Consider the following 13,876-nt stretch of genomic DNA (forward strand, 5'->3'; position numbering starts at 1 on the left):
ATAGTCTCCGCCATCATTTTTGAATCGGTCTTTTTTAGGGCCAGCAAAACAATTCAAACATATACCGCACACACTCCTACACACATTGTATATTAGCAAAGCACACTTGAACATACAACACACACAAACTCTTGTATAACATTATATAGCACAAAAATAAATTAGATCTAAAAAACTCTACACAACGCGTAAAAAGTCTATTAAAAAAACCGTGACACTGCGGTGAACAATCACGTCTTCCTCGAACACGCGTGGGGAATTGCGATCAAGAGAAACATTACTCGAGAAGATTCGCAACGTTGGTCCAGAGCAACGCGCTCTCCATACACTCATCGCAGAAATACGCGCAAGCGTCCCCACATAAAAAATATAAAATTTAAAATTTAGAAAATATTTGTTTGAAAAACTGCGGGAATGAAGAAAAATGGTGGACCGATCAAAAGTGGCAGCCGTATGGCGCCACTCTGATTAGAGGCTCTCTATGTTCAGCTACATCGCTTTCCTGCTTACCGACGTACAATTCGGGTACTTACCGCAGCTGATCGGATGCTCAACTTTACTTGCAATTTTCTCCAAAGCCCATTCACGGAAACCCTTTTATTATGTTTGTACACATTAAACTCCCCCCATCCCCCTTTCGAATGAGCTATGGCTCATCTCATTCCGTATTTTACAGGTTGTGGCATCTCCTTGTCAGCCTAAAATCATTACCACAAATAAAGTTAAACCAGGAATATCCTATTCACAAGTTACTTTGAATAAACCAGTAAAACCAGTATCCGATACAACTGCAATAGAACATCCCATGTTACAGCTGTTACAGACCATGATGAAAACGCTTGAACGAGTCAATGAAAGATTCGACAAATTAGAGAGCAGAAGTACTAGTGATATACAAAGTGTCCCAAAACCCACGAATTTCCTTTTAAATGAAGATTCTTTAGAATATTCTAAGACAAAAATCCTAATACAAAAATGTCGAGACTATAATAGTTTTTAAATTAATAGCGATTAAAGTTGGCTAATCACAGAGCTGACATTTTGCGCGTTCAGGCACGATGATATGACAAGTGATAGAGATGCTATGAAAACCCTCTTAATAACGCCGAGATTATCATACAAATATACAATAATATTTTTGCTAAGAAATTATTTTTTATTTTATACAAAACCTATTTATACATTAAATAATCAATTAATATCGCAACATATGAAAAAATATCAATACAATTACGAGATATTACGATATGTGTCAACTGTTAAAATAAATTCATAACTATGTTCATTTATCTCGTATGGTGAATATTTTTGTAATAGATAAACCATTTTTAACATGAAAAGAATTGAATATGTTAATACAGTAAGACTGAAACATTACATTTCTATTACAAAAATATTCACCATACGAAGTTAATGATCATAGTTATAAATTTATTTTGACAGTTGACATATATCGTAATTAAGTAAATATCTCGTAATTGTATTGATATTTTTTCATATGTTGCGATATTAATTGATTATTTAATGTACAAATAGGTTTTGTATAAAAGAAAAAATAATTTCCTAGTAAAAATATTATTGCATATTTGTATGATAAACTCGGCATTATTAAGAGGGTCCTCGTAGCACCTCTATCACTTATCATATCATTGTGCCTGAGCGCAAAAAATGTCAGCTCTGTGATTAGCCAACTTTAATCGCTATTAATTTAAAAACTATTATAGTCTCGACATTTTCGTATTAGAATTAGGATTTTCGTCTTAGAATATTTTAAAGAATCCGCACTTAAAAGGAAATCCGCGGGTTTTGGAATACCTTGTATACAAGAAGAAATAATTTAATAGAACAACAGGATATACGTATAGCTACATGGAATGTCAATGGCATACTAAACAAAAAACAGAACTTAGAAGTCTTTTTCAATACTCAGCATATAGGTGTATGCCTTATCTCAGAGACACACATGAGAAGACAACCATATATTAAGGTAAGAGGATATAAAATCTACCGCGCTATTTACCTAAACAATCAAGCAAAGGGTGGTAGTGCGGTTATAATTAAGGAATCAATCAATCATTATGAGGAATGCCATTTACAACGTATAGATATATAGCTTACAGTGGTTGGAATTAAATCTACCAAGCAGAAACTGAGAGTCGGAGCAGTATACTGCTCAACCAGATATAATATAAAACAGGAAGAATACTAGATTATCCCTTCAACACCTTGGTGAAAGATTTATAGTAAGTGGTGATTTTAATGCAAAACACGTAGAGAGCTGAGAAAAGCTATCCATGGAACAGGTTGTATATATCATTCAACAGAAAAGCCTATTTATTTGCACACGGATCCAAATAAAACACCTAATAGATTAGATTTTTTCATAACAAAAAAAGTATCATTCAACTTCATTGAAGTTGAAGAAAACTTTAACCTGGATTCAGATCATTCAGCTGTTATATTAACGCTGTTATATTAACGTTGAGCTAAAGGATAATAAAAAGAATTGCTCGGCCTACTCTTGTTAATACATATAATCACTGATTGGAAAAGTTTTAGAATTGAATTTCAAAAAAGCATTAATTTGCATATAAATCTGAGAACAACGGAACAACTCGAAAAAGAAACTGAAAACTTTACCAGGCTTGTCCAAAAAGCTGTCTATAATAATACTAAAGAGATTACTCACATAACTAAAGGATTGAATTTCGGTTGAAATCAGGGAACTTGTTAAAGAAAAGAGAAGAGCTAGAAGAAGATGGCAGCAGACGTGGGATCCATCTGACAAGACTATCTTAAACAACAAGACTTAGAGATTCAAAAGAGAAATACAAAATCTTAAAGAAGAAACAATAAACATGTACCTGCAGAATTTGTCGGCGGATGGAAGACTGATTATTCACTCTGGAATATTCACTCTGGAAAGCAACCAAAAAGATTAGTAGGCCCGTAACTTCTATTCTTCTTATTAAAAGGGATGTAAATCCATGAGCCAAGGATAATAAACAGAAAGCGAAACTATTTGCTGAACACTTGGTTGATATATTCAAGCCCAATATAGGGCAAATGGACAATATCTTGGAGAAGGTAGATAATCGTAAATCAAAACATCACCCTTGTTACTCCAAAAGAAGTAACGGAGGAGACACAAATAAAACTGATTTGATTGAAAAATTTAAAACAAAACTGATGTTAAAAAAGGCACCGGAATTTGATTTGATCACTAGAGAAATCTTGAAACAACTGCCTAAAAAGGATATTGCAATGCTCACATACCTCATTAATGCAGTTTTCAGATTAAAACATGTTCCTGCTTGCTGGAAAATTGCAGAAGTGATCATGTTACCAAAACCAGGCAAACCACCTAATGATGTTAAATCTTATAGACCTATTTTTCTTGCCAATTGTCTCAAAATTTGAAAAGCTATTGCTGAGATTAAGAATGTGCGCTTGAAGAAAAACTAGAGTCCTCCTGGGTCTTATTACTTTCTGTAACGGGACGACTGTGCCTTCGGCTGTGCCGTGGCGAGGTATCGTTATCGGAGGCAGCTTGACGACTGTGGCTCGACCAGGATCCTTCCAAAAAGACGCTGACTAATTCCAGTAGTCTACGTCGCAATCCACGATAATTAGGTACTCCAAGAGAACCAGGTTTGCTTTCGTTACCGAACTCAGGCCTATTTATTAGATTGTCAAACATTTTTCTCGTGCGAGAAAATATGTCTCCTAGCGGATTGTTTAACGCTCAAAGGCACTCGCGAAAAAGTTGATATCTTTGAGCGCTCGCGGGACAATGTGCTGTATAACGGATAACCTTACAGGCGTTTCGCCGTAAAAATGGCGCGTGCATGGCGCGCGATTGTGTCGGCGCATGGAGGACTGGAGAGAGCATATCGGTGGTGGGGGTAAGAAATTTGTAATCGGAAATGACATCACCAGTCAACCATCTAACGTACTGTTCAGCCGTAAACGGCGCTATAGTAGAAGCTTTTGATTGGCTTTTGATCGAGCATGGAACTATGGAAGACTTTATTTCACATGTTAAGAGGTTACGTGACTCGTGAGATTGTTATATAATTATATTGAGGCTATTATATTATATAAATATATTTATATATATATAATTAAAAAATGGTTAGCTGTGTTTTGTGTGGTTTTTTCAAAGCAAAAAATTGTGGAGTTACTTTTCATATGTGAGTTTACGTTATATATTATATAGGTTATGTTTCATATGTATCTGTTATTATTATTACATTATCTGATATGTGAACTATTAAAATAATTTTTCTGTAAAACAATACATTCTAGATTTCCAAAAGACCCCACAAGATATATTATATAGGTAAATTTGGTAAATAAAGGCAGCAAGTGGAAACTGAAAAAAATTACTGTCATACGTTCAATTTTACCTAAGACTGTTTCGATAAAAGTTCTCTCAGTGTGACCCGTTTCAAACCACATGCGATCCCAAGTATTTGCGTAAAACGATTAAAATATGTGAGTTAATAGAATGAAATGTTGTGACTATCCTTGCGGTTCCGAAAGTTGAAAAACATGTAACTCAGCTCGCTTCAGACTAATTAAATTTTCATAGTAATAAATCCACTCGAATTTACCGCTCTACTTAAATATCCGGGTGCGGCCATATTGGTCAACCGTCTTAGATGAAACCCCCACCACTGATATGCTCTCTCCAGTCCTCCATGTGTCGGCGCGGCAGCGTCGCCACAAAACCGTTAAGGAAGAAATCAAAAGACATGCCGGGAAGCATGAAGTCCGGATACGTGATACTAAGAAATTTGCGCTGTTGTCTCGTCGCTTTGCAGTTGCTTGCTTTGAGCGGGAAATCTTGCGAGCAGTAAACTATACATAGTGTAAATAAAATAAAATTTTTTGTGCGTGTAAAACTGTTTTTTTGTTTCTAAAGTTTTTGATCAATATAATTTTCTTGTGTACAGTATATCTCTAAAAGACTTTCTTAATTTATTAATTCTTCATACATTTTTAAAGTTTTGACGTTTAAATTCCGAATACCTTGTATATAAAATCGGAGAGTGATATGAAAGATAACAGTTAATTTATTTAGTAGCTTTATTTTTACAAAATACATATAAGTATTTTTTAATTAAGATTATTTATATATTGTATATAAGTGCTAAAAATAGTTAATTTTTCAAATGTTATGTAACACAAATTTTATATAATATAAACATAATTATGTAAATTTTAGAATATATGATAAATGTACTTCTATGAATAACGATCTATTTATTTGTTAAAAGTACATCGAATGTATAAACTATTTTTTTTTTATTTTTTATAGGTCTCCTGAAATAATCAATGAGATTTATCCTTATTTTAAGAATTGTCGCTCTAATCTTAATGCAAATATTTCCGAATTTCCCCCGCATGATGATAGCTTAATAAATGTTAAAGATTGTGCGAATTGCGACGAAAATTTGGGTAACATTGTAAATATTATGGTCTCCTATGATATGGGATGGAGCAAACGAGGAAACGGAAGGAGTTATGACAGCCTCAATGGTTACGGCGCTATCATTGGTTTCCTTAGTGAACAAATTTTGGATTTCTCCACCCATAATCGTAAATGTAAAAAATGCGATATGGGTCACTCGAGCATTGAGCACGATTGTAGGAAAAATTTCAAAGGAAGTGCTAAGGCAATGGAGGCAGATGCACATGCTGAATTAGTAAACCGTAGCAATATTCTCAAAGAGGCAGGACTCAGTGTCCGTGTCTTAATTGGTGATGAGGATAGTAGCACTATCGCATCAGTGCGTAGCGAAAGCTCACAACGTATATTTAAATTGGCTGATTCGAACCACATTAAAAAGTATTTTGGAAATGATTTGTACGAGTTAAAAAAAAGCTTAAAAAAATTGAGTAAAAAAGGCACAATTCCCAACATAATAAAATATTTCAAATATGCGGTTGCTTAAAATAAAGGGAAAAGTATTGAGTTGGCGGCTACATTACGTAGTATTCCAGATCATTTGTTTGATCATCATGAAAATTGTAAGGAGTGGTGTACACGCGAGTCTGAAAATGGCAATAAATTACAAACGGTTTTACTAAAAGATCTTAATTTTTACATTAAATTACGTGAACTGTTTTCAAAATATGCAAACAATGCAGCAAAATTTTCTGTTGCCGCTTCAAGTCAAGCGAATGAGAGTGTTAATAATATAATGTGTCACAAAACTCTTAAAAATCACTGCTATTATCTTAGCGAATCTAGCGATTATCGCTACTCAAGTACCGTATGTACTATAAATGATGGTGAAAATTATTTATTAAATGTAGAAAAAGAGTTGTGTGTATCACCTGGTAAGCATACCAAAGAATTTGCAAGTAGACGAGATAAAATTAGACGTAAAAGAACAATAAAACCAAAATTGCCTTCTACAAAATGTCGTAGTAACATTTTGAGTCAAGAGAGAACATTATTACGAGAACAAAAAGAAAAGGCAGAAGGAATTCAATATCAATCTAATTGTGGGCTTTAGACGCAGAAAGTTCATCTATTGATATTGATGTCTCACTTGTCGAAACTACGTCTCAAAATCTTGAAAAATCCCCTAATGATTACAAAATCGTCTATTTCAATTTGGAAACATCAGGTTTTAGTGAAACTGCAGACGTTCTGCAGATTGCAGTTAAATGTGGGGAACAAAATTTTTCAGTATACGTGAATCCTACACAATCAATCGCAGAAGGTGCATCTAAAGTCACTGGTTTAAATAATATTAATGGAGAATTGTTTTTGCATGGTACAAAAGTTGATTCCGTTCCCTCTCGAGATGCATTATACTTATTTTTACAATTTCTTCAATTATTATCTTAGCTATGTATACTAGTTGCTCATAATTCGATTGCAAGATTCGATGTTTCACATTTACTCCGAGCTATAAAAAGTCATAACATGATAGACGATTTTAAACAAATTATTGGTGAATTCTCTGATTCGCTGGTTTTACTTGAAAAGAAATTTTCTGATGGAAAAGGTCCAGGATCATTTAAACTATCTACATTAGTTCAGAATTTCTTGCAAAGAAATGATAACGAAAACTTCCATAATGCTACGTACGATGTTGAAGTATTAGAAAACATTGTTGGCTTAACAATTTCGAATGAAAAAATATTTAAAAATACAAAATCTTTCGTAGCTTCATTAATATATGAGACAATTACAAAACAGTCACGTTAAATTTTTACATGTTTTGAATGGTATAATCTCTAACGGAATGATTTAAAAAATGGCAACTAGTAATATTACTTAAAAAAAACTAAAAACGATTCATACTGAAAAAGGGAAAGAGGCAGTCGTGGAACTTTCGACCAAATTGAATAAAAAACCACGTGTCACAAAGAATAAAAAGATCTTAAGTGCAATTATCAAATTTCTAGATAAAAATTAATAATTTTTTTTTATTATCATTCCTATCATTTCTTTTTTCTCGTTATATTCTTATGTTGCTATCTTATTTTATGTTTTAGTTATATTAAAGAATGTTAATTATATATTAATTATTATAATAGAATACAACAAAGTTGTATTATAAGCGTTAAATATATAATTTTATTACATATTTTATTATATCAAGTATTATTATAATAGAATGTAACGAAAATGTAATTATTACACAATAGCAAAATCTCTATTTGATAAGAGCATCAGCACTTATATGTGATAAAGTGCCAATGAGCCAAAGAACAATAAATATTATTTAATATTAATTTCACTTATAAGTCATTGTGTTCTTTTAAACAAATTTTTTAACTAATAATTTCTTTTTATGTGTTTGTACATTGTCTATGTTTCGCGTGGTGCTCCGTCTAATTAAAAAATCTTTTTGCGTTTAAAGTGCGCATGCGTACATGGTTGTTACATTTTCATAACCTAACCAGAAGCTTTAACGCGTTGAATAATGCGTATGTTACATACTTTGTTTAATTACAGTTTTTAAACTAAATGGTCTACAATTTTGAAAATCTTTTGTAACATTTTGTTCGCGTTGCGACTGATGCGTGGCGGGATCTATCAGACGGGAAGAACGAACGGAACTCGACACAGTCTTATTAATAGCACACAAGAACAACGTTTATTACTGTACAATATTTACAAGAAAAGGGCAAATAAGCCAAAAAAAGGAGAAAAAAAATAAAATCACAAAAAGAATTGAGTCGCTATAGAAAGGGCCTCGGAGACTGTTCGGCTCCGGCGCGGATGCACGACAGTTACCGATTCGCGTAACACGGGCTTGGCTCGATTAGATAAAAACGAGTAGCGCCCGGCGTCTGACGACCCGGGTTTTTATACCCTGCTTCGCGGCGTTCGCGAGTGACTAATTCCGCCTGGCAACATGATCAAAAATGTTTGTCAGTGACGCGATGGCTCAGCTGATCCGCTCCTCGTTTTGACAACGGTCAGCTGAGACCGGTGACTCAGTACCCGAGTTCCTGTCAGCTGTTTTTTTCGAATTTGGTCCCGTGTTTACGTAAGATGTTTGTGCGAGCGCGACCGAGAAAAACACCATGCTGCGTGCAGGCCCGAGTGATGTCATGCAACTATTCGTTGTTTTTTTCCTGCGCCCGATTCTTGCGCCTTTCCGCGAGGCATACCGCGGATTCGCGAACACATTTATATACTCTTGTTTTATATCATATTCCTTTTTCATAACAATCCTAAGAATGGTATGGATGCTATAATTAAAAATCTGACGTTAACTTGAGTTGAGTACATGCGTCACATGTAAAAACTATAAATTTTAATTGCAATTATCTCAAAAACTAGACGGTCAATATGTTTCTAATTGCATACAAACATAGAGAGCACTTCAATTTATTTGTATTTAAAATTTTAGTACATTCGTAAGAAAGTCATTTTATGCAAGTACTACCTTAAGATTATGTTATAATTATAATTCAAAATAATTTTTTTATTGTTTAATTTATTGTTCACCCCACCAAAAATTTTTTTTATTTTTCAATTATTTTTTGCCAAATTAAAGATTATTTTAAGATTAATTGAACCATGTGTGATAAAGTTATTTTCCGAAGTATCATTTTCGAGAAATAATTATAAACGCCTCTGTGCGCATACCATCTGTGCTCGTTTACGCTATGCGCACGCAGCAATACTTCTCGCAACACGTTTTGCTCGCATTTTTGCATTTAACAGGCGATAACGATGAAAGTAAATCTATTTCCGCAATATCCTGCGGATGTATTACTATAAATCGTTTTTATCGCGTACGGCTGAACTACGCTTACAAAGCATTTGAATGTCATATAAGTGTCAAGTTAAATTGACATAAACAAATCTATTGCGGAAACAGCCTGTATTTACGTATAATCACAGAAATATTTTTGTTTGAATAATTACCCTGTTAAAAAAAATCTATAGAAAACGATAAGAACTGATAGGATCTGCCAAATATTTTATCGTGTCCTTTCGTATCTATCGTTCCACTTTTTCTATTCCGAAAGAAATGTTATCGTTTCCTATTATTTTCTATCATTATCTGATAAATCAGGAGACGCGGTAGCGTCTTCCGCCAAGTATATTTTTTCGCTACGTGACGGTCAAGAAATATTTTTGTGCTTACAGAAACGCTACAGTGTATCCTTTATCGGACGGATAACGTTTCTGTAGGAATAAATTATTATATCATTTAATTATATGGATACTATCGGTAAATGGCTATTTTGTGAAAAAATCTATATTTTTCCAATCACAATGCTGTAATAGCAATGGCCATAAGTGCATTTGGTGCATTTAAGCGCATAAAGTGTATGCATTTTTTTGCCCGATATTATGTTATTCAGATTTGTCGTCGTCGTCGTCGTCGTTATCGCCGTCGTCTTCGTCGCAAAATTTCAATCTTGTCCCCTTTTGTCTATAATTTATAATTTCGTCGCTGTTGTTGTCGCTGTCTTTTTCTTCGCTTTTTTTCATAAAATTTCAATGTTGTATGGTCTCTGGTCTTCTATATCGTCGTCGTCGTCTTCTTCGCAAATTTCAATAATGTTCAGAAATGCAAAAAAAAGAAAAGGAATGTAAAACACAAATCACACGTTTATTTCTTATTTACACTATTTACAGTTTCGCCTCTCGGCCGCGAGATCTTTGCGCAAGCGAGCGACTTGAGCAACGGGCGCGGCGCGACGATCTTGAAGCGAGCGACTTCGCGGGCTCTGCTAGCGACAGAGACTTTTTCCTTTTTCTTGAAATCTGCAAGCGACAGATTTTAACGCGTATGGTTTCGGTCGTGTGTTCCGCAAGCGACGGAACTCTCGATAGAATTCTCTTGAACACGAATCTAAGCGAAGATCGAAGCTGTGAACTCGTGGAACGGTGCAAGAAAACAGAACCCCGTCGCCGGTTTGCACCCTTCTTTTATACTCTCTCAACTCTAGAATGTTCTCGAAACTCCTCTATGGGGAAGTGACGTATGGGGAGGAACATTCCAGAGTCGTGAGAGCAGATGATTTTTTAGTTCAACAACAATAGTTGTTGACCAGATTCCAAGCTTGTTATTCGAGCTTGGGCGCCCAGTAGCGGGCGCACATTCGAATTCTCCCCACATGGCGCCGGGAGACGTATGGCAGTAGAGCGATTCACCCCGTGGTTCGCGCGGAAGCCGCTGGGCGGCGCGCGCGAAACACGGTGCGATTAATTATGGTCGGGCAACTCCGAACATCAACCTTGTCCCTTTTTTCAATCTTGTCCCTCGTCTTTCTTTTGGCTTTCTCGTTTCTCTCACGACTTTCTCGTCTGTTTCTCTGCTTTTTAGTCTCTCTCACAACTCTCTTGTGGTCATCGTCGAGGAAGTGAGTGTCTACGTGTTTGCCATCGAGGAATTGAATGTCTAGGTGTCGTCTAGGTCTTCGCCGTCGAGGAAGTGAATGTCTACGTGGTCGCTGTCGATGAAGTGAGTGTCAAAATGTTCGCCGTCTAGGAACTAAGTGTTTGGTGTTGTCTAGGTCTTTGCCATCGAGGAACTAAGTGTTTAGGTATCGTTCAAGTCTTCGCCGTCGAGGAAGTGAATGTCTACGTGGTCGCCGTCAATGAAGTGAGTGTCAAAATATTCGCCGTCAAGGAACCAAGTGTTTGGTGTTGTCTAGGTCTTTGCCATAAAGGAACTAAGTGTTTAGGTGTCGTCCAGGTTTTCGCCGTCAAGGAAGTAAATGTCTAAAAGATTGCCATCAAGGAACTAAATGTCTAGGAGTTGTCTAAACCTTCATTGTCGAGGAAGTAAGTGTCTACGTGTTCGCCGTCGAGAAACTAAGTGTCTAGGTGTTGTCTAAGTCTTCGCCATCGAAGAACTAAATGTTTAGGTGTCGTCCAGTTTTCGTCGTCGAGGAAGTAAATGTCTGAGAGTCGCCTAAGTCTTCGCTGTCGAGGAAGTGAGTGTCTACGTCTTCACCGTCGAGGAACTAAATGTCTAGGTATCGTTTAGGTCTTCGCCGTCGATAAAATAAATGTCTATGAGTTGTCTAGGCCTTCGCTGTCGAGGAAGTGAATGTCTACGTATGCGCCGTCGACGAACTAAGTGTTTACGTGTCATCTAGGTCTTCGCCATCGAGGAAGTGAATATCTATGTGATCGCTGTCGAGGAAGTGAGTGTCTAGGTGTCGTTTAGATCTTCGTCATCGAGGAAATGAATATTTACGTGGTCGCCGTCAAGGAAATGAATGTCTACGTGGTCGCCGTCGAGGAACTAAGTGACTAGGTATCGTCTAGGTCTTCGCCATCAAAGAATTGAATGTCTACGTGATCGCCGTCGAGGAACTAAGTATCTACGCGTTTTCTAAGTCTTCACCATCGAGGAAGTGAATGTTTACGTGGTCGCCATCGAGAAAATGTGTGTCTACGTGTTTACCGTTGAGAAACTAAGTGTCTACGTATTGTCTAGATCTTTGCCGTCGATGAAGCAAATGTCTATGTAGTCGCCGTTAAAGAATTAAGTGTCTTCTAGGTCTCGCCTCACTCTCGCCTTTCTCATCTCTTTTACAGCTCTCTCGTCTTTTTAACAATTTTCTCGTCTCTTCCTCAGAACCCTCATCTCTCTCATGACTCTCTTGACTCTTTAACAATTCTATCGTCTCTTTTTCAGTACTCTCGCCCCTCTTACAACTCTCTCGTCTCTTCTACAGTTTTCTTATCTTTTTCACGGCTCTCTCGTATTCCTCACATCTTTCTCAGCTGTTTCTCTGCTTTCTCATCTCTTTCTCAGAACCCTCATCTCTCTCCCGATTTTTTCGTCTTTTTTACGACTTTCACCTCTCTTTCAACACTCTCGTCTTTCTAACAATTTTCTTGTTTCTTTCTCGGTACCCTTGCTTCTCTCACGGCTCTCTTGTTTTTCTCATGAGTTTCTCGTCTCTCCCACGGCGTTCTTATCTCTGTCACAATTTTCTTGCTCTCACGGTTCTCTCGTTCCTCTCACAGCTTTCGTGTCTCTCTTATGGTCTTAGTGATGATATACGATTCATTTAATCATTAAAATAAAATAAAATGAATATATATATAAATTATATAAAAAATAAAACGAATAGAACATGAAATGAATTAAATAAAAAAATAAGGAATGATATAAGTAAAATAAATACAATCAAATAAATAAACAAATAAAGCATGAAACGAATAAAATGAAAAATAAAATGCAATGAAACAAAAATAAAATGTAATAAAATAAATAAGAAATAAATATTAAAATGCAAAGTAAAAAAGACAAAATAATATAAATATTTTGTATTTGTGTGAATAATAGGTTGTTAGGAATGTAACACTAATAATGACTAAAAAGTAATATTTCTAAAGTAGCTTTGTTTATCTTGATATTTAAACAATAAGGATAAAATGGTTTCGTAAACGCTGTATTTTATTATAATTGATCTAAAAAACCAAATTGGTATTATTTTCAATGTATAATACAATCAATGAAATCATTTTGTAAATATTATACTTCGAAAAAATCTGTTGTATTAAATTTAAAAAAATTCAAATGGTATTATTTTTAATGTATAACACAATCACGCAAAATCATTTTATTATTAATGAAACAAAAACTTAGCAAAAATTAGTGAAATCCGTGGAAAAAAGGCAATAAAAATGTAAAAAAACCGCCAAGTATATTTTTTAACGTTTTTACCTTGAAAAAATTTGTATCAAATTAAAAAAAATGAGACCTTTGTATCATTTTAAATATGTAATACGACTTCGAAAAAAAAACTGTTGTTAAATCATAAAAAAATTTAAGTGTCGTTATCTTCAATATATAACAATCACGGAAAATTATTTTGTAATTAATATACCCCGAAAAAAACTATTATACCGAATTAAACAAACAAATTCCAAAAAAGTTGTATTATCTCTAACGTATACATGATTAAAAAAAAATTTAATACTACCAAAAAGAAGTGAAATCAAAATATTATTTCTAATATATTTATTGTAATTAAATTAAAAACTAAAAAAAAAATATACTTCGAAGAAAAATATTGTATCAAATTAAACAAATAAAATTCAAGTTGTATTATTTTCAATGTATACGTAAAAAATAAAAACAAGAAATGCAATAGATAGCGTAATGAGGACCGCAAAAATTAAAAAGGCAAAATTAAATTTTGATAACAAGTAGCAAATTACGCGACAGAAATATCAAAGATAGGAAGAAATCTCCAGCAACATACTTGGCGCGCCCGTTTTTATATATAAACTTATGGAAATATAATACATGCAATTCATGCTAACAATACATTATTTATTAATAGTTAGTTAATTATTTATTAATAGTTAGTTACATTAATTATTAATATAAATATTTTATGTTAATTAAAAGATTAAATA

General features: G+C 34.5%; 1 protein-coding gene across 1 annotated transcript in view; it reads left to right on the forward strand.

The window, feature by feature from the left end:
- Positions 1–3,926: 3,926 nt before the first annotated feature.
- Positions 3,927–13,876, forward strand: part of LOC105456595 — a 36,264-nt gene continuing 26,314 nt past the window's right edge. The window contains exons 1-3 of the mRNA XM_011700770.1: positions 3,927–4,048; positions 5,324–5,817; positions 6,528–6,791. Of these exons, the coding sequence (XP_011699072.1) occupies positions 3,927–4,048; positions 5,324–5,817; positions 6,528–6,791 (880 nt within the window). The remainder of the gene's footprint in view (positions 4,049–5,323; positions 5,818–6,527; positions 6,792–13,876) is intronic.

Source organism: Wasmannia auropunctata, unplaced genomic scaffold (genome assembly GCF_000956235.1).
Source record: "Wasmannia auropunctata unplaced genomic scaffold, wasmannia.A_1.0 LD336106.1, whole genome shotgun sequence".
Lineage (NCBI taxonomy): Eukaryota > Metazoa > Arthropoda > Insecta > Hymenoptera > Formicidae > Wasmannia > Wasmannia auropunctata.